This window comes from Podarcis erhardii (assembly GCF_964252035.2).
Source record: "Podarcis erhardii genome assembly, chromosome: 1".
Lineage (NCBI taxonomy): Eukaryota > Metazoa > Chordata > Lepidosauria > Squamata > Lacertidae > Podarcis > Podarcis erhardii.
Window position 1 is genome coordinate 132,608,026 of NC_138497.1, and position 27,642 is coordinate 132,635,667.

Below are 27,642 nucleotides of genomic sequence, written 5' to 3' on the forward strand. Positions count from 1 at the left end.
CCCCCTCCCCCTCCCCCACACTTCGCTTTTCCTTTTCCCGCCGCGCCCTCCCCTTCGGGCGTTTCCGTGAGGGGCGGCTCGGCTCTTTCCGTGCGCCTGAGAGCAGGAGGGGGCGAGCGGGGGGAGACGGAGCGAGGAGAGCCGAGGCAGGTTCGGCGGCGGTGGCGGCGCTTGCTCTGTCTCTCTCTCTCTCTCTCTCTGAGTTTCCCCCTCCCTCCCTCCCTCTCTCTCCCTCCCTCCCTCCCTCTCTCTCCCTCAGTCGGCCGCTGCCCGCCCGCCCGCCCGCCCGCCTGCCTGTCGCCGGGGCTGGGAGAGAGCGCGCGCGCGTGTGTGTGTGTGTTATGTGAGTGACGCGGCGGAGGTGTAGTTTGACGCGGTGTGTTACGTGGGGGAGAGAATAAAACTGCGGCGAGAGCCTAGGCGCGAACGAAAGCAGTGACGGAGCAGCCTGCAGCCGGTAAGAGGAGAAAAGCAAAGGAAAGCCAGGAAGGGAAGAGAGAGAGAGAGAAAAAGAGAGAGAGAGAGAGAGCAGGAGAGGAAAGAACCAAGAGGAGGAGGAGGAAAAAAAAAAACCACCACAACCAACCCCCCCCCCCGCGCGCGCGCACACACACACACACACACGGAGGGGTGTCGGCCGAGGGGCAGCGGGGTGGCCGTGGCTGAGGCGGGCGGGAGTCGGTGGGACGGAGGGGAGCCCTCGGGCGGGAGAGAGAGAGAGAAGCGAGGCCTGGTCTCGCTCCGCGGGAGGGGCGCCCGCTTCTTCGCCGCCCCTTTTTTTTTTCTTTTTCGTTTTGTTTCTCTCCCCCCTCACTTCTCCGGCCCCATATAATTGGAAATGGAAGCCGGCCTTCTCTCGCCCCCTCACGCGACCTGCTTGTTCCCGCCTTGCCGAACCCGGCCGCAACCGCCACGAACAAAGAATAATGGCGGATGGAGGCGGCCGGGCAAGGCTGGCGGCGGCGGCGGCGGGAAAGACGGCTCCGCTGCTGCTGCTGCGCTTCCACCTTGTCTGTGTGTGGGGCGGGGGGGTAACATAAGACACCCCCTCCCCGACCTCTACTGCCGTTGGGAGACCGTGGGGGGGGAGGGGGGAGAAAGGGCCTCAGGAGAGCTTGCTTCCCCCCCCCCCAAGATACACTTTTCGTTTTAGTAGGTGGCCCTCCCCATTTGTTGTGGGGTTCCCCCACCCTGTGAGGTGTCTTAAGTCGTTATTTGGCAAATTAAAACCGGATCGCCCACCTAGAACAAGCATTCATGGGGGGCGGCGGGGGGGGGAGACACGCGGCGCGCGCTTATTTAACAGCCCTACGGGAAATAGGGAAGCTCCCGCCGCCGCCGCCGCCGCCTGCTGCCTCCCTCCTTCCCCAAGCGCCGTGTTTGGGGCGCTTTTGCCCCTGGGGCGGGCGAGGTAGAGCCGAAGGGTGCGAAGCACACACACACACACTCTCACACACGTGTTTTATTTTCGTTCTGTACCCAGCCTCCCTTTGTGGAGAGCAGACGGTGGTGCCGATGCCTCCCTCTTCCCTGGTTACTCTCCTCTCTCAGCCTCCAGCTAAATCTCTCTCTCCTGGGTCCCGCAACAGACACCTTTTGCTTTCCCGCCCCTCCCTCCGTGGGCAAGGCAGTTCCAGATGTTTGAACCCGCAGCCCTTGGGGTCCAACCCGGGTTGCTCTCCACAGCTAGATAGCTGGTTTGGCAGGACCGCCCTTTGAAAAGAACGTTGTTGTTCTATTACGGAAAGCACAGCTTTAAAAGTTGTGCTCATTGAGCAGTGCTCTTGAGGTTGCAAGGCCTCCCGAGTTCCTTTTTAATAAAAGTATTTTGGATCCAAACTGTATTCCTGAACACTTTGTTTTCCTCTCAGCTCTGTGCCTAGAATGATACAATGAAAGCCTGGGCCCACTGAAAACAAAGTTCCTATCGGCTTCAGGGACACCGGGTTCAATCCTGGCGCCCCAATTCCACTGTTTTGCAGTTCATTTGCTCAGTACTGTAATGCATGGTGACTGCTTATGAAGAGAGGTGTATAAATAAAGCTATTCTGGCATTAATAACTATAAGTAGAGTAATGCATACATTTTATTACAGCTTCTGGTTGCAGGGCACTTGGCAAACTGATGAAGACCAAGGGGTTGGTCATTTAAAATGTGGATTTTGAGCTGGGGTTTGAAGTTTTGAGACATTTGGGTGATACTAGTACATGATGCATGACAGAGTAGGCCCAATTGGAATGTCTAAATTTTGCAGCAGTAATCCCCATCCTTACTGGTTTTCAGGGAAATGGACTTGATACTGAAAATACCTTAAATGAGGCTGATATAACTTCATGAAAATGTAGGGAGGCTTGCATCACACTTATATACAGTTGTATATAACATTCTTTCCCATACTGAAAAGTGAATTTCATCACAGGTGTTCGAGTAGCAAGTCTTAATCTAGGTCTCACTGTGATGTTTGCAAGCATTGTCCCTGTTTGCACTCCCTAACATACTTCATACCCAGGCAACCGTATTTCAGTGACCACCTCATGACTGGTTTTGTTTATTCTATTTCTTCCTTTTTTAAGTATAGAAATTCTCAATTTTCTTGCATGTACTTATTTAGGTTCTTTAGTTTGTATCCAAATGCAACTATTTTGTATCTTGCCGGGGGGGGGGGGAATAATAATAACTTGCATAATCAACAATAAGATCTTTTTTTAAAAAAAATGCAACCTAGAGTCTTTGTGGTTCTAAAAAACCTAATAGTTATTACAACATACTATTTTTGGGCTAGAACCTGCTTACATTATAGATGCCATGGACTGTTGCCAGTGATGGAGTGAAAAGTTCATGCAAGTCAGGGCACATGATTTTCAATGAGCCCTGGTAGTTTGGGTCCCTCTGGAACAGAAAAGGATATGATACAGTAGTATAGGAAGCTGCCTTATACAGAGTTAAACCACTGGTGTATCTAGCTCTGTTCTGTCCATGCTTCCTTACAGTTGCTATCAAAGGTTTCAGATGGGAGTTTCCCAATACAGTGGTGCCTCGCAAGACGGAATTAATTCGTTCCGCGAGTTGCTTCGTCTTGCTATTTTTTCATCTTGCGGAGCGCGGATTCCCCGGGTATTAACGGTTTTACAAAAAAGGAAGCAAACCCACAAGACGTTTTCGTCTTGCAAAGCAAGCCCATAGGGAAATTCGTCTTGCGAAGCACCTCGAAAAACGGAAAACTTTCGTCTAGCGAGTTTTTCGTCTTGCGAGGCATTCGTCTGGCGGGGCACCACTGTAATTTCAGGGGATTGCAGCTGGGATCTTCTGCATAGAAGGTAGATCCTGTACAACTGAGCTACAGCTACAGCTCAGTGGGAGGACGAAGAGAAAACCAAGTGTCCCAGTTTTTGTGCAGAAGCATTTCCACCACTGGATGCAACTCATGAAGTGTTACCCTCAATTGACAACTGGATACATATGGGGGAGGGGGGGACACCATATATAAACAGCCATGAAATGAAAGAGGTACAGTCACTGACTCTCTTAAGAAAAACAAACCTTATTTTCTCCTTTCCCTCCACAGTTTATGTCAGTCCCTTAGCGCTAAGGTAGAAATTTGTCAGGAAAATGCTGTGCCAGGTTTTTTGTTTTTTGTTTTAAGAAATTAGGCACACAGTGTAACAGTAGGAAGAAACTACTTGTCTGTGTGTCACCAAGAAAGGGAAGTTGGCTGTGGACCCATGCATCATACATTTAAAGCAAAGAATCCTGGGAACTGCAGTTTACCAGAGCTACACTTCCCAGGATTTTTTTTTTTGGGGGGGGGTACTTTAGCTGTATGGTGTGTACACAGCCTTAGCTTGTCTTAGCTTTAGACCATGTGGTTCTTCTCTAAAGTAGATCTGTAAAGTATGCATGTATTGGGGATTATCTTGCATCATTTATATCTAACCTGGCTTGCTTTGGTTCCGTTTGTAGGGATGCCTCATATACTAAGCACCATATACCCAGGATGCATATAGTAACAGTATTCTTCACAATGCAAACCAATTTGTTTGTTTTACATTCTTCCCTGATGAGATCCATGGAGAACTGGATTATGTGCTATGTCTAACAAGTATTTGACCCCCTAAACATGCATCTTAAAACAATTTTGTTTGCCAGTATGGTAGTGATGTGAAGTCCTTCATATCACCTAGTTCTATACGTATCTCATCACAGAATGACTATTTCTTTGTGCAGTTGCTCATAGTGCTAGTTTTTCATTGGATTTCCCCTTTTGCAAGCCATGAGTTGTCTTAAGCTTATTTTTACTGTAGGAAAACTAGCACTGAAAAGCCTTGGAAGGATAAGGTGGGTGGGGAATTATATTCTGGGATATGAGGAATTACTGCAGAAAATGTGAACCGGTGTTATGTTGCATCATTTCCCCTAGTGTTGCAGCAGGACTGTAATGGACCACTGGGTTTTCACATCTTACAAATGAATGGAGCTCTTTTCACATCTTACGTTTATTTTGTCACATATTATGTTGCTGGTTAACACTTTTGCTTTCTGTGCAATATCAAGGTGAAGTAATTATTAAATGTAGCACTTTAGTCATGCACAGCAATAGTTGTTCAACCTCTTGCTGGAAAACCTGATTTACGCACCCTTTGACTGCCTTATCTCCTAGTCTGGATTTCCAAGGTGTCTTAAAGGACTTTAGGGATCCCTTCTTTTGACTCATGCTACTTCCTACAAATCCCACTTCATGCCTGACAAATCCAGAATCCTTCCAAGGCACCCTTTTCAGTTTGAAATCAATCCATATTTGATGCACAATCCTAGTATAGTTCCATCTTTCTCCTCTTAACCTAAGGTGAACAAAAAGGGTATTGCGCTACTGGTGTGATCCCCTTGTGGGGTGATGAAGAGAACTGCTATAGTTCAGTGGTTTTCTGCCTTCCAGAAAAAGTTTCCGTATTGATCTGTCTGCTGCCTTACAGAAGATTGTGGGACATTGGAGGGTGTATTGTCTGTTCCTGTGAGAATCCAAACACACCTGTTAAGCTTCATGGTTGCCCTGCATAAATGGAATGCACCCTAGATTTCGTGTTTTTCTCAAGCTCTCCCCCCCCCACGCATTTTTGCCTGTAAGACCACCCCTCCTTCTGTTCCACAGCTTGTCATGCAGATAATCTTGTTTATACAATAATGTATATGCAGCCTGCCGCTGTGAGCAAAAATCTGGATGGGAGCCTTTATCCAGCACTGAATTCTGATCTACATAACAGGACAATGCAGTAGCTTTTTCAGACCAGGTTGGAATGATGAAGAAAGTGAGGGAGCAGAGACCCAACCCACAAATCAGGGCTATTCAGCTCACCTTTATCTTGGATAGTGGTGGAAAGGAGGTTTCACATGCCTCAGGATCTTACTAGTTCCTGAAAATGTGAATATTCCTTCCAACTGTCCCATAATTTGAGCACTGCTCTGTTGCAGTATAACACAAAAGGAAGATTAGAAATGCAGATTAAGATATCTTTCAAGAAATATGCTTTGCTGAACTTGTTGAGAAATGCTTCGAGATTCCAAGAATTCTTTGGGTTCCCTGAAACATCAGTCAAAATCACTGCTCTTGTTGGTTCTTTTTAGTAAGGCTTACAGTTCTCCATACTGTAATCATGCTTATCTAATTGCATGTCTAAGCCTGTAATCTTATGATCACTTGGAAGTAAGCTTTATTAGATTCAGACTTGTTTCTCTGTAAAATGTACCTAGAACCATACATGTCAGAGTGAAAGTAGTCACACTCGTTTCCAAATAACTTCAGTTAGACTTGCCTTCATTTGGGAGAAAAGGAAGAGCCATTATGTATTGCTGTTTATTCATCAATGGCCTTCTGGCATTCACTATATATTTTGAAGTATCTACAGATGAATTATTCCTTCAACCTTAAAATTACAGTGAATGTGAGCATCTTAATTTGTACAGTATATTTTGTGCCCTGGTTTTCAAGTTCCTGTGGACAACTGAGCTGGCATACTACAATAAAATGAATGCTGGAATTCTGAATGAATTAGCTTTCTGCATACCTGAAAAACAGCACATATTTTCCACTTAGCTTGCAGTTTCAGTATCCATAGGTTTTCATATGTGATGTCAAAGAAAGAAAGATACTTGCCCCATGACAAACTTTCTTTTTATGACTTTCCCACTATACCTGCATATTCATCTTCATGTGGTTTTTCTCAGTCTATTTTCTTTTAGCCAGCAACTGGTGAAGAACTGAGTTTTAAGTTGCTCATGTTTTTATTGGCTATATTATATTCTATAGTGATCACCACTATAAAAGCAAGCCAGAAACAAATGGTTTAGCAACTTGTGCAACATCATTTTGCTTCATCTGCATAATCTCATGTTCTTGTACACACAAACGCAACATTGAGTGAGCTGCACGTTCGTGATAGTTGCTCCACAGCAAATACCATGATTCTGGGGGCGTTTCTTCATCCTCCTAAGAACAGTGTTGAGGAACCTTTCTCATCCCAAGTGCCACATGCCCTCATGAACTGCCTTCCATGGGCAAAACTCAAAAGAGGTTTCTACACAAACACCACCACCCATGTTTTCACAGTTAATGGCACCTTCCAGCCAGGCAAAAGTACCAAAGGAGGGCTAGACTGAGCTGGTGACAGGTATGGCCTGGAGAGAATCTTGAGGGTATTCTAGAGAGGCCTGCATCTGCCCCCTTGGCCTAAAATTCTGCATCCCTGCTTTAAGAGCATGAAAATTGCTTCTTTCCCATGACTGGGATTGCCCAGGTCCCACATTTGGGTATATGAACACGTTTGCAGGAATGCCAACAAAATCTTGGAAGAAGCATGGTTCCTGTTCCAAGTCGTAGCCTATATCTGAGAATGCATGCTTCTTCAGAACCAACAGTTGTATTGCAAACATGAAATAAATTTGATCACGTTGCTATTTTGCATGTTTTAATAATGTACAGTATTTATGTTTGGGGGAGTATCACTTAGATAGGTGTAGATGCCAAGCTACATCTAGTAGGTGTTTAACCCTGCAATAATTCTACTGCTCTTGTTTATTCCAAGAGGAATACATCTGTTTCATAATGAAAATACTTTCCCTCAGAAATAGTGGAAACAGTTTTACCTGGTTTCTAATACTTATGTAGGATACATTAAATTCATATTTTCACCACCTTTAGAGCTGCAAACTTTAAATAACATGAAAGCTGGAGTACTAATTGTCCCAGCAGCCCTGAAATGCTATCAGGCACTGAATTTGGCTGGCGAAACATTTGATGCTCATCCAGGCCTGGTGTCTGAGGTCCTCTAAGGGTAGCCAATAGCAGATCCTTAGCTAAATTGGAAGGACTCTTTAAGGAGTAGGCTCATGTGCTTTACTGAAAGGCAGAAGACTTACGCATTCCTTGCTTCTAATCTGATGCACAGGGAGGCAGCTACCAAGTTTATTCCTAAGTAACTGAAAGCCTCCTCCTAAGCAGTGGCTAGAATTGAATAACCTCCCTCCAGTAAAACTTAGGGGAGCTAGAAATTAGCATTGAGCAAATCCCAAAAAGTATCATTTGTGTGCACAGTTAATCCTCTCTTTAGCGTACATAAGGATAGTTTTGTCCTTTGGGTTTCCTTGAACAGTTGGATATTAAATATGCTATAGAGGGGGGAAACCTCCTCTGACAAAGTAAGTGTTTTGCACCCAACCTAATTTTGTTGTTGACAGCAGCAGCAGCAGCATCCTGTCTTGCAAATATTAGGTTGCAGAGGAGCACCAAACCTGTATTAATACCAATCATACCATTACAATTCTTTAAGAACTGATTAAATGGATTTTCATAGTCTTTGAAATTATTAGTATGTCTAAGTCTTGCTTGAATGTAGAACAAATAAAATGTAGAGGCAGCATTCAAATAGTTTTTAAGTATGCACGTGCTTTGTTGCTGAATATTTCAGAGTTTTCTGGGATTTTCCTACTTCTGTCCCATCCTAGTCCTACTAATTAGGCTTTCAGTTCCTTTTTTCATTTGACCCCTTAAAGTCAGGCTAAGCATTTTACCCATGTCTGGGGCTCAAAGTTGCTTTGCCAGTCTTTTCCTAGTATCCCAAGTCCTGTTCAAACAATCCTTAACTCTCCTTCGGTGCATACAGATTCACACAAATTTACATTTATTAATGGAACCATAAAACTTGTAGCAAATAATACAGCCAGGTGTAAATCACTTTAAAATTCTTTTGATTTAAATTTGAGAGTTAAGCACATGGTGACAAATAATTGTATCTCTGAAGCATACCTTTTAATTACACCACACCCTGCATTGGCAATAGGAAGATAGTTGCATACACAGCAGATTTTTTTAGTAACAACAAAGTCACTCCACTGTGATGCTGAAGATTGTTAAGAGCATGCACGCAAGCTACTGATTTGATTTCTCCAGTGTGTACCACTTTGCTAACTGACCAGTTTGAAAAAGGGTGTGTGTGGTTTTTCAGTCATGTTCAAGGAATGCTTATCTCATTGGCCTCGCACATGGACCATGTTAACTACTCTTGTTAAATTTGGAAATTTGATACAGCAAAGAGCACACAGTTACATTTGTCAATGAATTTCACTTAGATAACTGCCAGTATTATGTAGGGTTGTCATATTTCAAAAGGACACCCGTAAGTTGTTGAGTTTTTTTAAAAGGAAATTAATATCCAGCACAAAGTGCCGCCTTTCAGAAATTCCACGTATGGCACCCCTAGAATTACGGAACAGCTACCAACTATTAGGCAAGATTGGCAGTTTCAAAGTTTTTAGCTTTGTTAACTAAATGCAAGTAAAGCAAATTATATTAAATCGCTGTCTGGGGTGATCTTAGGTGCAGTACTGCATCCAGAGCTCAGAAACTGCTCACACTAATGAAATTCCCTGTTGCAAAATGCACCTAGAACAATGGGAGTTTCAAATACTGCCGTGATGCTTGGACAGACATCAGAGGAAGTGCATTCCCTTTTCACAATGAACTGCTGCATTCAAATCCCAAAGCGGAGGAATATTAATCAGTGACTCCACCCAAGATTGGGTGCAAAGTTGTCCTACGTGGCTTATGGAATAATGCTGCAAGTTTTTATTAAGGAACACTGCAAAAGTTTTTCCTGTTCTCCATGGTTTTTCCTATTGCTTTAATTAGAAGTGTATTCTTCATAGAAGGGGCTACTGACAAAGTACATTTCCCTCACGTCCTGAAGTCAGGTACGAATAAAGGGTGCACTACTGCACATTTATGGATTTGAATTGCAGTAGTAAAATTACTAACAGAATGACTTTATGCTACCGTGGGTAACCTTGATAAAAACAGGAGAAAAGCATGTTTCACAAAGAGGGATTGCAGTCTTATCACTAATAATGTCTGCAAGCAAAACAGTAATAGATCACACACTGTTAAGAGCTTTGACATCTAGATAGCAGCTTCCCCTTGGCTGGCTTCCAGAGCAATCCTATGCTTGTTTGCTTACTTAGGAATAAGTCCCATTGAGTTCATAGGGTCTTAGGTCCAAACAAGTGTGCTTGGGTTACATCCTCAGTTGTGTTAGATTTAAACAGGACGTGGTTCATAAGAGAAGAGAGGCACACAAGAGAGCAACTTCAGCATCACAATCATACTGTGGATATTGTGGTCAGTATTCAGAATCTCCCAAGTGTGGATATTACTGGTCACAGCACAGTATTTGAGTAACAATGAAAGCAAATTCACAGTAAACTGAAATCTGGGATGAATGTAATTAGAACCCAAACCTGTTCCTAACTGGCTAATTCCCTCTCTCATTTCCTGTCAACTGACCAAAGTTCCCACTGCCACCCAATTATCATCTTATGCCCTTTTCAGCCTCCCCCTCCCCTTCTAACATTCTATACTCCCAGTGGATTTCCTTCTCCTACCCTCAAAGCTTAAACCCAAAATATGGTTCATTACTCCAGTTTTGGACTATGCTGCCCTTGCTGGTCCCTGGCCTGCCTCCTGGACTGGCAGTGATCAGCACAGAAACTGATGCTGCCTGTGTGTGATTTATGGGTCTGTTTTGCATTCAGAGAAATCTTTGCCTGGAAACAAGATTAAACAGCATGTCAGAAGAGGAGTAATGTGATGAACACTCCTTTAGCTTGTAGTGTATCACTGAAGGAGGATGTGAATGTTTCCGCCTGTACTTTGAACCTTAGAGGTGGGGAAGTTTAAAGAGAAATTATTTATGTTTATTACTTTCCAATTCGTCCATTAACCAGAATGGCTAACTTCTCATCAGGCTTGTAATCCAGTCATCTCATGTGCTCTTGGCCGGATTGAGACAGCAATTCTAGGTCTTCATTTTGCTTTTAATAATCAACAGTATAAACTAGGACCATGGTGTACCATCAAGTACCGATCAAAATGATGGTAGTGTGCTGCTAATGAGTAACCACGCTAGGATTATAAAACTGATTTATGAAAGTCGGTTCCCAACATTCTGTTCCACTTAAGTGTCACCAAGGGATGAATCCAGGTTCAAGGTGTGCAGATAGGAACAAGCTTTAATAATACAGTGGTGCCTCGCAAGACGAAAAGAATCCGTTCCGTGAGTCTCTTCGTCTAGCGGTTTTTTCGTCTTGCGAAGCAAGCCCATTGATGGCTTAGCGGTTTAGGGCTATTAGCGGTTTAGCGGCTTTTAGCGGATAAGCGGCTTAGTGGCTTAGAAAAGGGGGGGGAAAGGGGGGGAAAACCCGCAGGAACTTGCAAGACATTTTCGTCTTGCGAAGCAAACCCTTAGGAAATTCGTTTTGCGAAGTACCTCCAAAAAGGAAAACTCTTTCGTCTAGCGAGTTTTTCGTCTTGCGGGGCACCACTGTAGTTGGGGATACCAGCCCCCTATCCTAATGTTCTTGAATGTACCCTGACCATCTTCCACATAATAGCTATTGTTCATTCTACAGGGACAGGTAAAGTTCTGCCATTGACATCCTGTGGCACTGCTGATTGCCCCTGATATTGGCTACAGCCAAGAAGATGAGGGGGAGCAATGTTTCTCCTGAGGTTCTGAGGCTAGGATGGCTTTTCCAGTGCCTTCCCCCACAGGAGACAAGTGGGAGTGGGGGTGAAGCAAAGCTGAACATTGTTTCTTTCCCCACCCAAATCCAGAACACAACTCCTGGTTGGAGATGGGGTAGTTTTTCCTCTTTGGCTTGCTTTGATTGGTTAGTTTTCGTTTGGGGGAACGGCCAGGTTGGGAAAAGATGTGTCTAGGGCAGTTGCCTCGGTGATGAATGGGAGAAGAAGATGGGCTGGAATTATTTATCCTTCCCTGATCCTCTTCCACTGAGTAGCCAAAGAGGAAAGTGGTGACTCTGTCATACTTTAGCACAGGAATGGGGAACCTGTCCGTCCCCCCCCCAGTTTCCAACTCTTATCTTTATGTGCCCCCTTGCCCAGATTGTCCAGAGTTTGGGCTGGGTTGTCATCAATATGCTGATGACACTCAGCTTTATCTGTTGATGGGCGGCTGCCATGACTTGGCCCCGGACACACTGACCAGATGCTTGGAAGCTGTGGCTGGATGGCTGCGTGGGAGCCGGTTGAAGTTAAATCCTTCGAAGACAGAGGTCCCCTGGCTGGGTTGGGGCGACATAGGGTTGGGGGGCCAACTCCCATCTCTTGCGGGGGCTCAATTAGTGCCAGCGCCTTCTGTCAAGAGGTTGGGTGTAACCTTTGACGCCTCCCTTTCCATAAAGGCGCAGGTTGCAGCCACAGCAAAGGTGGCATTTTTCCATCTCCGCCATATCAAGCAGTTGGTCCCTTACCTTTCTCGCCCTGATCTGGCCACATTGATCGATGTGACGGTCACCTCCAGGCTTGATTATTGTAACTCACTCTATACAGGGTTGCCATTGAAGCTGACCCAGAAACTCCAGTGGGTGCAGAATGCTGCGGCGAGGCTCCTTACAGGGTCCTCGCCGCAGGATCATATTCATCCAATGCTTTACCAGCTGCACTGGCTCCTGGTGGAGTACAGGGTCAGGTTTAAGGTGCTGGTTTTGACCTTTAAAGCCTTATGCGGCCTAGGACCCTTGTACCTACGGGACCACCTCGCCTGGTATGCCCCACGGAGGACCTTAAGGGTCCACAAATAACAACACTTTGGAGGTCCCGAGCCGCAAGGTGGTTAGATTGTACTGGCCCCGACTTGATGGAACGCTCTGTCACAAGAGACCAGGGCCTTGCGGTATTTGACATCTTTCTGCAGGGCCTGCAAGACGGAGCTGTTTTGACTGGCCTTTGGTTTGGACTCAGTCTGACCCTTATGTTTCCCTCCCCTTCTGCTTTTGATTTATGGGCTACTACTAAAATGAGGCTGCATTTTAAATTTTATTTTAACCCGTATTTTAATTAACTGTTTTTTCTTTTTCTTTTACGTTTTATTGTAATTTTATTGGTGTTAGCTGCCCTGAGGCCGGTTCTGGCCAGGGAGGGTGGGGTATAAATAAATTATTTATTATTATTATTATTATTATTATTATTATTATTAAACCCAGCCAGCATGACCAATTGTAGGGGTTATGGGAGGAATAGTCTGGCAATAACTGGAAAGCCACATTTTTTTATAAAAAAAACACCCTTATTTTAATTTGATAATGCATATATTACATACATACAAATTACGAGGCACATTGGGTTTTAATTTCTTACCAGACTTTTAATAGTTTGTGCATAGACGTTATTTTTCCAAAATGTTTGCCACATCAGTTCTAAGATGGCCACCTACATCAGATCCCTTCTTAAGTGCATAATCTCCTAGTTCTTCACCTGGCTGTTCTGTAACCAGCTCTTAATTTTGGTTTCAAATCCTAGCTAAGGAGTGAACCTTGTTTTAACCCAGATATAACACTGCATTATATTTAAGGGCAACCTTGGAAACAACACTGAGCTTTTGAATGTCAGGAGGAAGGCTTCGTCAATGCCTTCTTACCTTTTGCATTCCCTGCAGGCCAAATCTGACAGGTGAGCAGGGCTGCTCACCTGGTAGTCACCTGACATCACAGTTGTGTCATCTAACCCATTTTTCTTTGTTGGTGAGATTTTAAATCAAACTGGGCAAGGGCTTAGCACTTTGCAAGCACCAAGGATCAGCTGATGGTTTGTGCGTGCAAAGCTGTGTATCTTTGCAAGCACTGCCATGATAGCTGTTCTTGCAAAGCCAGAAAGCTTTGCAGGCTCTAGCAATCAGCCTGTCATTGGCATTTGCAAAATGCTATGCACTTGTGAGCACCACCGATTAGGAGCAAACTCTGCTTTCAGCAGGGAGCCACATTTCTACTTGACCCATCCCTGATGTCAAATGTGGCCAGGTGGGCATGGCTTCCTGCTGGAAACAGTCTTGTTAGTCCAATGGGGAGACCTGGCAGGTTCAATTAAACCTTCAGGGGCCCCACACCTTGTTTAGAGACACAGAAAGATCGTATCTGCTGTGGGAAGTTGTCAACCATAGAATGGCAAGCCAGCTTTGTGGATTGACAATAGTTTTTCTTACTAAGAAAAAAACATAGCATGGCTTACATAGCAACCAGGAAGTAGACAAACTAAAGATCAGAGAATCCAGAGAGACAGAAGCTGGAGGAAAAAGGCAGGGCAGAGCACAAGTGTAATGGAAAAAGAAAGAGGGATAGGAAAGAAGAAGGGTCTGATAAAGTGAGATCTGTGGGGAAAGCTAGCATGGCCTATAGAAAGGAGGATTTTATATTGTTGGCAGGAAGAGGAGAGGGGAGAGTGGTGAGCAGACAGGGAAGGCGAAGCAAGTGAGAGCTGATAGAGGGGCCTAAGGAAACAGTTGGTGATAAAACGATAGTCATCAGGGTGGGCAAGTAGGAGATGCATGTGAAGCAAACAACACATAAGGCCTAGGGAATTTTTACAGCCTTTGAGGCTCCGTTTCCCTGCGTGGGATGAAAAAGTATGCTTTTGCCCATCGCAACAGAAAAACCACGTTGGTTTTATTCTTCTATGCAACTGTCAGAGGCACAGAGGCATTCTCAGCGCATGGATCTTAAACCCCAAAGGGGCAGTCATCCTCTGACGCAGGGGAGACCAAATGAGTGAGCAGAATTTCACAGATGTAGCTGAACTATTTATCATTAGGAAAGAGATTCAAAAATAAAAATCTGCCCATATCCTATACAGTTCTGGTTGCCACACCTCAAAAAGTGGAGCTGGAAAAGTTGCATCACCTCAAAATTTTGGAAGGGTCAAATCCTGTGCCCCTTGTATAATGCCATCCTAGAAGTATGAAATAATCTGAAATGAAGTGATGACAACAAACAACTTCCCGGCAATATTTTTCCCTGCATTTTTTTTCTCCCTCATTATCAGAGAAATGGGGGTAAAATAGCAATAACATATTCCAAATAATTTCAGAAGTAAAATGTTCTACTGTTAATGCACATCATGCAGTAAAAAGTGTGTTAAACATATTTCAGGGTTTCCTTTTCTCATTAACATTTTTAGAACTTGCCTTGCCCAAGAATGTGTGGTTTCGAAATTCAGTTCTTGCGTTACAAAGGTAAGAACCATGTATTTGACTCTGGTGATCTGTCCTTAGTCTCTTGATCCAAGTGCAAATCAAAATTTATTTTAATTTAATTTATGAATTCACAGCCCACTTTTCAACCAACATTCTTAAACAAAATATAAGAATTAGAAAATTAAAAAGTTAAAAAATAAACCATTAACAAAATTACTGTTGCAATTTCCTCTTCAGCACAAATCATAGTTTGCCATGACATCAAAATTAGAAAACTATTTAAACTATGGTTTCCATTTCTGGTTTGGAGGGATTAATGAATCTACTATCATTGCATGGACTTCCTAGTTTGCATTAAAAGTGAGGCAGTATGCAGGACAGGGGAGCATGGTTTGGAGGTTTTCTGAAAAAGCCAGTGACAGCCTTTGCAAAAGATAACCAGACAAGGATTCAGAGTACATAGGCAGACTTGGTGAAAGGATACTCAGGGACTTAAATAGCTTTTTCTGTTCTAAGCACTTCATAGGGACGGAAGGTCAGGTTACACCAAGAGAAGGGTGGGCACAGGCAGGAATACATCCTTGTGGTGTTTTCATAATCCTTTGCAACCATGAGGGCTGAAAACATTTCTTATATGCTAGTTGAGTTTCTGAGATTTAAACAAGAGAATCAAATATTTCCTCAACCCAGTGGATCATGTTCCCATTCACAGCCAGGTGGACTGGAGGTGGCCATCTTTGTGAGAGCAACTTGAAGGAGCAGACATCATTCAGGAAAGTAAATCAAATGCCTTAGTTTGTATATTAATACTTGTGTGGCAGTCATTTCACTTTTACATTTCAGGTGCAGTGCTAATACAAACACACAAAGTGAAATTCAAATTGTATAAAGAAAGCTTTACGATCTATACATTAGCCTAAGAGATAGATACATAGGGGGGCATTCTCTTTTCCTTCATAAAAGTTGTTTTTATTTGAGGGACATGTGCTTCATTGTTCACATAGGTGGAGCTTACAATCAAATACTAAGGTAGTATCAAGAAACTATAATGCCGCCAGCAATATGTACTTTTTAATGTACTTTTCAACAAATTTCCTTGGTTAGCTGCTGATCACCTCAAATCTCAACATACTTTCAGCAAAAATGCTTCTTGCTAACTGGTAGAGATGTTTCTGACACCATTTCTCCCTCCCAAGTTTGGTTTCACTTTTATTTCAGGGGGAAACGCTCTTAACATCTGGTTACAAGACCCACTCATCTTTCCTACAATGGCTAATGTGCACAGTGAAATTCTGGTTTTTGTAGTGGACTAATGTACATTCCAGCTAGATCACAAACCTTTAGGTTTGCTAAATATTAAAAACTGTTCATCGAAACCACTTCCTATCTAATCCTGTGGTTCATAGATCATTCCATTTAATTATGGGGCCCATCAGATATTGCATTAAGGTGGATGCTGTGAAAGGAGGCAAGCGCTTGTTAGGGATAAGCCAACCAGTCATAGAGAATCATTGTTTCAATTGTAAAGCTCAGGCATTAGCTGTAAACTCAAACTTTCCAGATATATTTTTGCCATATATGCTGTAAAGTATTTTGGTACTTAACATTACTTCAATCTTTATTACAGTGGTGCCTCGCAAGACGAAATTAATTCGTTCCGCGAGTTTTTTCGTCTTGCGATTTTTTTCGTCTTGCGAAGCACGGACTTTAGAAAAGCTTCAAAAATCACCAAAGTCTTCAAAAACCTCAAAAAAGGCTACCACACCACGTGCTGTGAGTTGCTCCTCGAAGTGAATGCACGGTTTTAAGAAAAAGGAAACAAACATGCAAGACAAAGGAAACAAACTTGCAAGACGTTTTTGTCTTGCGAAGCAAGCCCATAGGGAAATCCGTCTTGTGAAGCAACTCAAAAAACGAAAAACTCTTTCGTTTTGCGAGTTTTTCGTCTTACGAGGCATTCGTCTTGCGATGTACCACTGTATGACCAGCCATGTTAAGTGTTCTGCTTTTGGGGAAACAATCTTAAACACACTTACTAGGGAGTAAACGTTGCTGGGTGTATTTCTGAGTAAACGTGCAGAGTTGTGTTACAGCAGGAGCTGCCCATCTTTTTTTAGGTGGGGGTGGGCGGGCTGTGAACTCATCTGGAAACCTGATAAACTTGGCTTCACCAAACACACATACAACCTAACACATTCACTCCCCAACCATGACTAAATGCCTCTTCCTCACTACAGTTAGGCTTAAAAGAAGCCTTCTGGTGTGGCCAAGAGAAGACTGCTTTCAAGCCTAAATGTCTGTGTGTGATGTTTTCAGCAGCTAGGAGTTGCAGCTGAAGAGGTGAGAGTTAACCCTTCCCCAGCTGTGACCATCCCTGAAATAGCCCCCCCTCCTGCGCCACAATTAGCTTTGAGAAAAGCCTTCTGTGGGCTATAACAGATGGCTCCCCTGCCTTTCTATCTATCTATCTATCTGTCTATCTATCTATCTATCTATACACACACACACACACACACACACCTGCATTGCAGCAAAGGACAGAGTGAGGGAGAAAGGCCTTGGCAGGTGTATGTCCCCCCATTGGATGCTGGGTTGGCAGTCCCTGTGCTCTTGTTTGTACTTCCCAATTAGTTTGCATTATTTGCGGCAAGAACTGTAATCCTTATTACTTTATGTCGAAAGCAGTGGCATAGCGTGGGGGTGCAGGGGGGGCCGGCCGCACTGGGCGCAACATCTGGGGGTTAGGGTTAGGGTGCGTAAATCCACGGGTTAGGGGGCGCAAATCCATGGGTTAGGGGGCGCAAATTACTTGCCTTGCCCCGGGTGCTGACAACCCACGCTACGCCACTGGTCGAAAGTAATCATTGTGTAAATGAGAGGGAACTTACAGCATAGCATAAGATTTCTGGCAGATAATCGGGAATTTATTGTGCGGTACAAATTCTGTAATTGAAACTTAAGAGTGGAATATACAAAGATACGGCAAGAAGTACACCTGCCCTGTAATAGTAACGCAATTCATTACCATTGTAGGTAACTAAATGACCATGGAATCTGGCGCAGAGAACCAACAGAGTGGCGATGCAGCTGTTACAGAGGCAGAAAACCAACAAATGACAGTACAGGCCCAGCCACAAATCGCAACGTTAGCGCAGGTACAAAGTTGTTCTTGACTGATCTGTTGTGTCCTTAAGCAAATGTTTATAAGAGTAACTTTAACATCTCTTATGGAATCTAAAAGGTTTAAAGGTTGTTATGATTTGTTACAACTATTGCAACTAAGAAACACTGAAGTACCACAGCAGAGAATCATGTTGTTGTTGTTTTTACCTCTACATGCATCCCTGTCTCTCTTCCCTTCGTGGTAGACAGCAATTAAACCTGGAAGTCTCCTGCTTCATCCAAAAGAGAAAACTGTGTTTATTCGCTACAGAACAAGCTAAACACAGCTTGTTCCAAAGCTGGCAACTGTAAGTTTCTCAGTTTGGATAGAACAGGAAACCATTATTCATTGGCAGCTTCTGAATTTAATTGCTGCATGACACAAAGGGAGATGAGAAGGAGTTGCATGCTTGAGCAAAAAGTTTGATCTTAAGCAGCCTTTAATAAACGTATGTTTTGGTTGGAGAACAAAAAAGATCCTATTTAAAACCACCAGTATCAACTAAATCAGGTTTTTTAAACAAATCCAACACATTAATAGAGTTATGAATTTGTTGTTACACAGAGGTCTGGTTAAGCCGCGGTTTGTTAACTGTGAGTTGTCTCACAGACGCCCCAACAAACAGTGGTTTGTTTCATTAATGTTTGCTTTCTTTGCCATCAGTTCTTTCATTGTCCTTTTGTAGCTTAATAAGCATTAGATAGGTAGCCAAAAAAAACCATGGTTAAGGAAGGTTCCTGGGTTTGCACCTAACAGCAAGCCAGAGTTAAAACAAGTCAAGGCTCATAACCGTAAGTCGTGCCTCCAGATAGTGGCTTCTTGTCAGTAAATAAATCATAGTTAAGCCACTGGACAGGGTTCAGACACTCAAACAAACCATGGTTTAATGAAAACTAATTTAGTGCACTATTTGTTAGTACATAAACTCCCATTACACATGGGAGTGCCTCTGAAGAAGGTTCAGAAATTTCAGCTGGTGCAGAATTCAGCAGCCAGTTTGCTCACTGAGCACATAACACTGATCCTGTCCCAACTACAGTGGCTGCCAATTAGTTTCCAGGCCCAAGTGCTGGTTTTGACCTATAAAGCCTTCAGTGGTTCAGGGCTGCAATACTTCAAGGGCCGTCTCCTCATATGAATTGACCCAGACTCTGCGGTCATCATCTAAGGCCCTTCTTTGTATTCCTCCGCAAGAGGTCCACAGGGAGACACACAAGAATGGGCCTTTTCTGCGGAGGCTCCTCATGTGTGGAATGCTCTCCCCCAGGAAGGCTCACCTGGCGCCTTCATTACCTATCTTTAGGTGTCAGACAGGTATTGCTTTTGTTTGTTACTTTGTTATGTGTTTTAATAATAATAATAATAATAATAATAATAATAATAATAATAATTTATTATTTATACCCCGCCCATCTGGCCGGGCCTCCCCAGCCACTCTGGGCGGCTTCCATAGAAAGCAAAAATACAGTAGAATATCACACGTTAAAAACTTCCCTGAACAGGGCTGCCTCAAGATGTCTTCTGAATGTCAGGTAGTTGTTTATCGCTTTGACATCTGCTGGAAGGGCGTTCCACAGGGCAGGCGCCACTACCGAGAAGGCCCTCTGCCTGGTTCCCTGTAGCTTTGCTTCTCGCAATGAGGGAACCGCCAGAAGGCCCTCGGCGCTGGACCTCAGCGTCCGGGCAGAATGATGGGGGTGGAGACGCTCCTTCAGGTATACTGGACCGAGGCCGTTTAGGGCTTTAAAGGTCAGCACCAACACTTTGAATTGTGCTCGGAAACGTACTGGGAGCCAATGTAGGTCTTTCAAGACCGGTGTTATATGGTCTCGGTGGCCGCCCCCAGTCACCAGTCTAGCTGCCGCATTCTGGATTAGTTGTAGTTTCCGAGTCACCTTCAAAGGTAGCCCCACGTAGAGTGCATTGCAGTAGTCCAAGCGGGAGATAACCAGAGCATGCACCACTCTGGTGAGACAGTCCGCAGGCAGATAGGGTCTCAGCCGGTGTACCAGATAGAGCTGGTAGACAGCTGCCCTGGACACAGATTTGACCTGTGCCTCCATGGACAGCTGTGAGTCCAAAATGACTCCCAGGCTGCGCACCTGGTCCTTCAGGGGCACAGTTACCCCATTCAGGACCAGGGAATCCTCCACACCTGCCCGCCTCCTGTCCCCCCAAAACAGTACTTCTGTCTTGTCAGGATTCAACCTCAATCTGTTAGCCGCCATCCATCCTCCAACCGCCTCCAGACACTCACACAGGACCTTCACCGCCTTCACTGGTTCTGATTTAAAAGAGAGGTAGAGCTGGGTATCATCCGCATACTGATGAACACCCAGCCCAAACCTCCTGATGATCTCTCCCAGCGGCTGCATGTAAAACTGCCCTGTGATCCTCGGAAGAAGGGTTGTATGGAAAATAAATAAATATTAATATGAAATCTATAATCATGTAAGTTCATTATTTGTCATAAATACATAAGATGGGAAAAGTGAAAGAGGTGTATAAAGTAAGTGTAGTCATTTATTCTTCATTAGTACCTTCGAAGAAAAGAAAATATGATATGATTGTCAGAAAAAAGTTGTCAACCCTTGTGACATCCTGATTCTTGTGTTGAAAAGGTTTGTTAACTCTATTAGTACATAAAAGGGAGGAATGAAGGATTTAAGACATTAGTTCTGTGGTTTTAGCGTAATGATTCCTACTTTCTTTCCTAGGTATCTATGCCAGCAGCTCACGCAACATCTTCTGCTCCCACCGTGACCTTAGTACAGCTGCCTAATGGGCAAACAGTTCAAGTCCACGGTGTTATCCAGGCAGCCCAGCCCTCAGTTATTCAGTCCCCACAAGTCCAGACAGTTCAGGTATGTGAAAATGCCTTTCAAATAACCATGTTATTTCCTGAAAAATAGAAACATTGCCTAAACTGTTGTATCCTGAGCTTTATTATCAGCATGCACCGTTTTAAATTTCTGAAAAGAAATTCTAAACAATACCAATTTGCCTTTGCCATTTCATAGTTCATAGGTAGTTCATGCTATTCAAGATGATAAAATGACTTCAAAACTGCCATGTTCAGGACAGGACTAAAAAGTTCAAACAGGCCCTTTCTCCATTTCCATCTCTTCCGTTTAAAGTCGCTGCACTCTTGTTTTTGTTCTTTTCCACCTCCACTGATACAGCAACAAAAATTCGGTTTCTACTGGACATAGGCATGGTCTGGCCTGAGCCACAACAGTATTTCTTGAGATAACTATTATAGCGAGAGAAGGCTGCTTGCTGAAGGATACCTGGAAGCTGCTTGGTTAGCCTTGTAAAAGAGATGTTGAAATTCTATGTATGAGGGGAAAGAGTGTTCAGGGTAGACTCCAGTTTAGCTCCAAGGAGCATCTAATCTGGCCGTCCTAATGACCATGAAAAACCCTAAAGCCTAGCCAGTGAAGGACACAAGGCCTTGGTGGAGTGCCTACAGCAACAGCACCACAAGTTTAACAAATTACAGCCAGGACAGGCAGCATTTCAGACCTGGGAGGCATCAGGTGAGGAGGATTCCCCTGTGGTTCAGTTATGGGGCCTGGGCTTTATAACTCCTCCTTTTCATATCTGAAACCTTCCAAGGGGAAGGGGGCAGCTGGAAAATAAACGCTCTTAAGTTTTCATTCTGAAGCAGTCCACCATATGAGAAGAATAGCATTTTATTTACTTTCTGCTGAAAAGGGATGTGTGTTTAGGTGATTGGAAGACCTGCACTGTAATGGTTTTAAGGGGGTTACTCGTGCGTAAATTGGCTTCGGTTTAGTGAGATTGCTCGCCCAACCATGCTTAGGCTCACAGCTCGCTCTCCGTGACCTGTTAGTCACTTGCAGAATCCGTCAGTGGGCGTTTCTTGAACCTCTTCCAGCATAAAAGCTGTTTGACGCCAAGTCTCCTCCTATGTTCCCTGCGCGGAGCTCGTCTGCACAAGTAAGGGGAAGGCAGGGGCGTGCCAGCGCTCTCTCCACTAGTTTCTGTTGAAGGGTCTTGGAGCCCTGTCTCCAATTCCTCCATCTCCCTCTCTCCTCTACTGGTGTTACGCTGAATTCCTTCCCCTCTGCTGGTCCCCTCTCCGGCATCGCTCTGGAGCCCTGCCTCCGCCTCTCGCTCTGATGTCAGTTCCCTGACATGCACATACATAGGTGTTTTCTTGAAAGAGTTGTTCATATTCTGATGTGAATCAATAACCAGTTTAGAACAGCTAGTGTATCCTCTATAGCAGAAAGCAGCTGCCCACCCTTGGTTTAGAATAAAAGACTTAAGCAGTTTATTATGCTGCTTAATTAGGAGTATTTAATATGGTTCTTTCCCTAAGCGGGTTCCAAAGCACTCTCAGAATCATTTGCTATTAAGCATGACAATAGGAACCATTTAGATTACCCTGGTGTGGTCTTCCTACAAGCATGTAGCTGGCAATTCTTGGAAACAGAATGCTGAACTAGTTGGAACTTTGGTCTGATCCAGAAGGGCCCTTCTTATGTTCTTAAAAATGTGAGATAAATGTAGGATGCAGCCCTAAGGACACCAAGATGGCGTCCCATAGGTCATAGGCTAGATGGGATCTACCTCTGTGGCAGATCCTTCAAACCACTAGCCCAGCAAACATTGGAATTCTGAAGTCAGCTGGGCGAAAAAGGAGATAGCAGCTTTGATCCAGAGGCATCCTGGTCATGTGACTTACCCTCAAATGAGGGAGAAATTTAGTCACACTCCTAAGCAGAACTAAATCTTTCCTCCTATTGTTTCCAGTGGTATGGAAATTTTTTTTATTAAAAAAAACACCAAAGTGGGAAACAGTCAAAGGGATACCAGGGTTTTCCTCCTGCCCTGACGCCTTGAGCCATTGTGCATCCACCCAGGATTGCAGTTTTAGAGATTTCTTATTAAGAATCAGTAATCAGCAGATAGACTTCATAAGTCTGTTTATACAGTTGTGTAAGCAGTACTAGGTTTTTTAGATCATCTTGATAAGGATTCCTGTTTGCTGCTTTACAAGTTCTGTCATTTCTTCTGCCTATACTTCCAGTCACTAAAGCTAGGTTTATGTTGTTTGTCATGTAAAACCCTCCAGAGTTCAGATGACACACAGGAATTTCTAACCATAGTGAAACAAGATAAGAAACTGATAACAAAAGTGCTTGGAATTTAGGAGGAGAAGATTAAAGGCAAGAATGCAGTAGGAATGCTGAAATAATAAGAAGTGTTTCACAATCCTGAAATCCTGGTTATACTGAATGTTGACGACATACCTATAGATCTTTGAGCAAGTTATGTTCCACATGTGAAGGCACCTGATAGCCTTGCCAATATCTACGCATGTTTGGTTTTTGCTTGTTTGGTTTTTAAATTTAAAAACATTATTTTCTTTTTGGGGAAAACAGACTTTTACTTGCTTTTTCTTTATTGTGTTTTCATATTCACCAGTAAACCAGGTTAGCAAGTGTTGGCCGGATACCACCTATGGATCCCACCTATGGATCCTGCTACTAAGAGCGTCAATGACATCCCCTTTTTGTAGAGGCCAGGTTTTATAAAGTTCCATGTTCCTCTGAGCATGTTTGTTCAGAGTAGATAGGAGACCACAGTTTCTTACACTACTTGGGTCTTCAGATTTTCATGTATAGAAGAGGACCTCATGATGTGGGTTTGCTGACCATATTCTCACCTTTACATCTGTTTTTACTTAAATATGTTTAAAATGATAACATTACTGTGCTCTTATACCTAGATCTCCACTATTGCAGAAAGTGAAGATTCACAGGAATCCGTGGACAGTGTCACAGACTCCCAGAAACGCAGGGAGATTCTTTCCAGACGACCTTCTTACAGGTAGGAATTTAATTTCTCTTACACACATGCAGCAATTACTGTCTAGTGACATGTCAGACAGAAGTCATTTAGCTTTCAATTTTCTCAACAACCAGTTTCTTTGTTGTTCTACAAACTCCGGTACAAGTTATAGTCATACTGTATAACTATAATGTGTTCCAGATGTTTGGCATGGGCTTCTCCTGACCCGGTTTGAGGAGAGGAAGCGAAGTCTTGTTAGGCTAGCACAATGATTCGGTTCAATACGGCCCAGTGCACCGAAATCAGTTGGATTATCCCAAACTGTACAATAGTGGCAAAAATCCTTTTTGGCTTCAGCATACAGTTTGTTGCTAAGAGATATTAATCTTGAAGTGTTGTGTTCAAATCCTGCTTGGGTATCCATAGGTCAAGTCCTGCTGAGAAAGTAAGAGCCATATTCAGAGGCATTTCACATCTGTATACCTGTTGCTATAGGAGCAAATGGCAGATGAGGCTTCATGCTCCTAGCTAACCACCATAGGGAACAGGATATTGGAATGGATGGGCCCTCTGTCTGATCCAGCCAGGCTTTCCTTAGGTTCTTACCCTGCCAGTGTGACAGCCTGGGCATTCCGTCCCTGCCCTTCCAGTTATACCAATTCTCCTGCCCAAAAATACAGAAGCTACGAGAACCTGGTAAGATTTCTACAATATTCTTCCCTTTTCAGAAAAATCTTGAACGACTTGTCCTCAGATGCCCCAGGAGTGCCAAGGATTGAAGAAGAAAAGTCTGAAGAGGAAGCAACAGCACCTGCCATCACGACTGTCACAGTGCCAACTCCAATTTACCAGACCAGCAGTGGGCAATACAGTATGTTGCTTGTGTTTCTCATCTGATAAGTGGAGAGGAAGAATACTTCAGAGATTTGGTTTTTAAAAGATGGCAAGAATGCTTAGTATGTATATTATGAATTTTTCCTAAGTGCTCAAAACGTGAAGCCCCACGTTTGCCACTCCCAAGTTTTGAAATTGTGGTGTCAGAAATGCTGGAAGGAGAGAAACAGGAAATACGTGGGAAGAGGCCAAAAGGTAATACAGACAGGACACAGTGCTATTTTTCTAGAAAAAGAGAACTCGTCATGAGCACCTTCGTCGTTCTCTTAAAATGGCAATGGCGCCTACCTGAGAGGTGCTGGAACCCACCTGAGAGGTGCCGGGACTGAGTTCCTGTGAGTTCCCCCTGAAAAAGTGCCCTTTGGGCGCAAAGGTTCCTACTTTCACCAAAGGCAAGCTTCCTGTTCTGGCAAAATAAACAACACTTCCTTGATGCAATGGATCGGTAGAACAGGGGGTTTCTTGAGCAGCACAGGAAGAAGTGAGCACAGCCAACAAAGTCTGTTTAGATACAATTCTGAAGGTCTTTTTTCAGCCCAAACACCCTTCACTTGTCCTAGCTGAAGGTATATTATTGGCGGGTAGCGGAGTTGCCCCTACATAGAACAGCTTTGTCCTACTTCCTCCGTGTGGGATACCGTGCCAGCTTGTGCCATTATGACTACGAAGGACGAGCTGACTCAAGCAATTGAGGTGGTAGTTTATCAAGTGATATGGTGATTGCATTCCAGTTTAACTCCTATTGATGCTGGTTCTGTGATCATTGCTTTGCAATAGCTATTGCATGCAAGCATGCTTCCATGTTGCAGTTGCAGTTTTCATGTGAGAAGCATTGCCATGTGGATTGTCCTTACTCAGTAAACTTTCAGGGCTGGAGTGGGGCGGGGAGCAGATGAAGAGCATGGTGCTTGCAACTGTTTTTTGCCCTGGTCCCCAGTGTGGTCCTGATTTTCTTTTAGGGACTGGTGTTGCTGATATCAACCATCAATATAGCAATGCTCTGCATGCAGTTATTGTCTGCATGAATGGACTGGTGTAAATGTGGAGGAGCTGAGGAGTCTTGTGCTAGAAGCGCTGAATGAGGGGACCGTGTGTGAACGGTATTTGTGCTGCCGTCTGGATGAGGTGGAACAGACCGAGGGACTTCATGAAAGAGAATAGACTCATGAAATAAAAACCAGAAGAGAAACTGTGTGTGAAGAACGAAAAGGAACTGAGATTAAGAGACGGAGGAATGCTAGAATGGAGATCTGAGAAAAGGGTGTAGATGAAAGCATAACCATGCAGGGTAGAGAAGAGGGGGAAACAAAATGAAAAAACAAAAAACCTTAATCATTAGAACGGGCAGAGCTTGATAGAGGCATGTCAGAAGTAGACTGATAACTTTGATGAGCTTTATGTCATTCGTTATTTGTAACTAATATTCTGTTGACCAACACATTTTTTCACATTACTGAAAATCTCACATAGTAAATACCTCATGATCACCCAAATCAATATTTAGAGGGTCTTATTGTTACTCTTGAAATGTAAGTTGTGAATATTTATTTTGCCCATAAAGTAGATATTTTCACTCTGCAGGAGGAAATTGTATTAGGTTGTTAAAAAAAAACAACCATGGTTGCAAGGAATAGAAACATAACTGGCAAGTTGATGACAGTTTTTTAACATTGGCCTGTGTGGTGATTGCAGTCCCAGCTGCTGGGGTTTCAGTCTCAGGGCAGTATCTCCCTGGATTGACAATGGTACTGGCGCCACATCCATAAAAAACAAGAATCTTGAAACGGACTTAATTTTCAAATTGTTGGTTTGACTAAAGGACTGAGGACAGCTGTGTGTATGGCACTGAGGAGGTCAATATTCTAATATGCTGACTCGCATCTGCCTGCTTTCAGTTGCCATCACCCAGGGAGGTGCAATCCAGCTGGCTAATAATGGCACCGATGGAGTCCAAGGCCTGCAGACGCTCACCATGACCAATGCTGCTGCAACCCAGCCTGGTACCACCATTTTACAGTACGCACAGACCACGGATGGACAGCAGATTCTCGTGCCCAGCAACCAAGTTGTTGTACAAGGTAAAGGAGAGCAGTTTTAAGCAGTTTGCTCAAGTTTAGCACTAGACACGTGCCGTGTGTGAATTTTTTCCCCCCATAGGGAATCACTGTGCACATGTAATATTTGTGAAGCACCATACTTTTCAAGCAAATACCTGTTTCTAAGGAAGCTGCAGTACACTCTACTGTTCTAGCAATAGTGGGCAATAGAATAAAGTAGTTAGTAATGGGCCAGAATTCTGAATGCTAATAGCTAGACAATAGCATAGTTTTGTTTTTGGTTTTTTAAAAGTGTCCTTCCTTCAAGGTTTTGTTTCTCGTGCTGCCAATTAATCTTTGGCAACAGTACCCTATCAAAGGTGGGGACATTATTTACTTTTGGAGCAAAGAGCTATCCAAAAGCTAATTTGATAGGTGGGGGTGCCCAAACTAGAGTTTACTCTTCTTGCTCCTTGAAAGTCCCTAGGGTTACTTTGAAGTTTAATTGAACATGACTGTTCACTAACCCACACAAAAACAATTATGTGCCTGGCCAAGCCTGATGAAAAAAAGAGCAGTGGCTTTGAAGAATAATATGTGGAAAATAAGGAGTCAGGGAGAAACACAGGAGGAAACAGCTGTGTACAGCAGAAGCCTATACAGTGGTGCCTCGCAAGACGAAATTAATTCGTTCCGCGAGTCTCTTCGTCTTGCGGTTTTTTCGTCTTGCGAAGCACCCCTATTAGCGGATTAGCACTATAGCCTATTAGCGGCTAAGCAGCTATTAGCGGCTTAGAAAAAGGGGGGGAAAGGGGAAAAAACTCGCAAGACGTTTTCGTCTTGCGAAGCAAGCACATAGGGAAATTCGTCTTGCGAAGCGCCTCGAAAAACGGAAAACCCTTTCGTCTAGCGAGTTTTTCGTCTTGCAAGGCATTCGTCTTGCGGTGCACCACTGTAATTTGACAAAGGTTCTGGGTAGGAGGAGCAGTAGCAATGGCTGCAGATAGCAATACTGCAGGTAGGGTACGAGGAGGCCAAATGAAACAGGATCAGAAAGTAAGAATGGGCAAGGATGAGCAAAGCCACACAGGCAAGTAAGATGGGGAGAAGGAGGCAAACGCATCATGGACATGTTACGTAAATATGTACATTTAGCAGAAGCTTTACACATTTGCAGCACAGCACGGAAGCAACA

At 43.8% G+C, this 27,642-nt stretch overlaps 1 protein-coding gene and 1 long non-coding RNA gene across 6 annotated transcripts in view; one reads left to right on the plus strand and one right to left on the minus strand.

Annotated features, from left to right (window-relative positions):
* Positions 1–271: 271 nt before the first annotated feature.
* CREB1 (cAMP responsive element binding protein 1) overlaps positions 272–27,642 on the plus strand; it is a 34,735-nt gene continuing 7,364 nt past the window's right edge. The window contains exons 1-9 of one of the 5 annotated variants that reach the window (XM_081849101.1): positions 272–457; positions 14,516–14,570; positions 15,244–15,308; positions 17,565–17,686; positions 20,412–20,558; positions 23,456–23,556; positions 24,246–24,388; positions 25,371–25,418; positions 26,304–26,489. In XM_081849101.1, coding sequence (XP_081705227.1) covers positions 17,573–17,686; positions 20,412–20,558; positions 23,456–23,556; positions 24,246–24,388; positions 25,371–25,418; positions 26,304–26,489 — 739 coding nt within the window. In that variant the 5' untranslated portion in view covers positions 272–457; positions 14,516–14,570; positions 15,244–15,308; positions 17,565–17,572. Of the gene's footprint in view, positions 458–14,515; positions 14,571–15,243; positions 15,309–17,562; positions 17,687–20,411; positions 20,559–23,455; positions 23,557–24,245; positions 24,389–25,370; positions 25,419–26,303; positions 26,490–27,642 lie in introns of all 5 variants that reach the window. The other 4 variants (XM_081849102.1, XM_081849100.1, XM_081849099.1 and 1 more) reach the window with 4 other exon arrangements.
* LOC309335926 lies at positions 16,077–17,209 on the minus strand. The gene is made up of 3 exons (XR_014153807.1): positions 17,044–17,209; positions 16,509–17,003; positions 16,077–16,147 (listed from the first exon to the last, which is right to left on the minus strand). It is a non-coding gene; the product is annotated as an uncharacterized lncRNA (long non-coding RNA).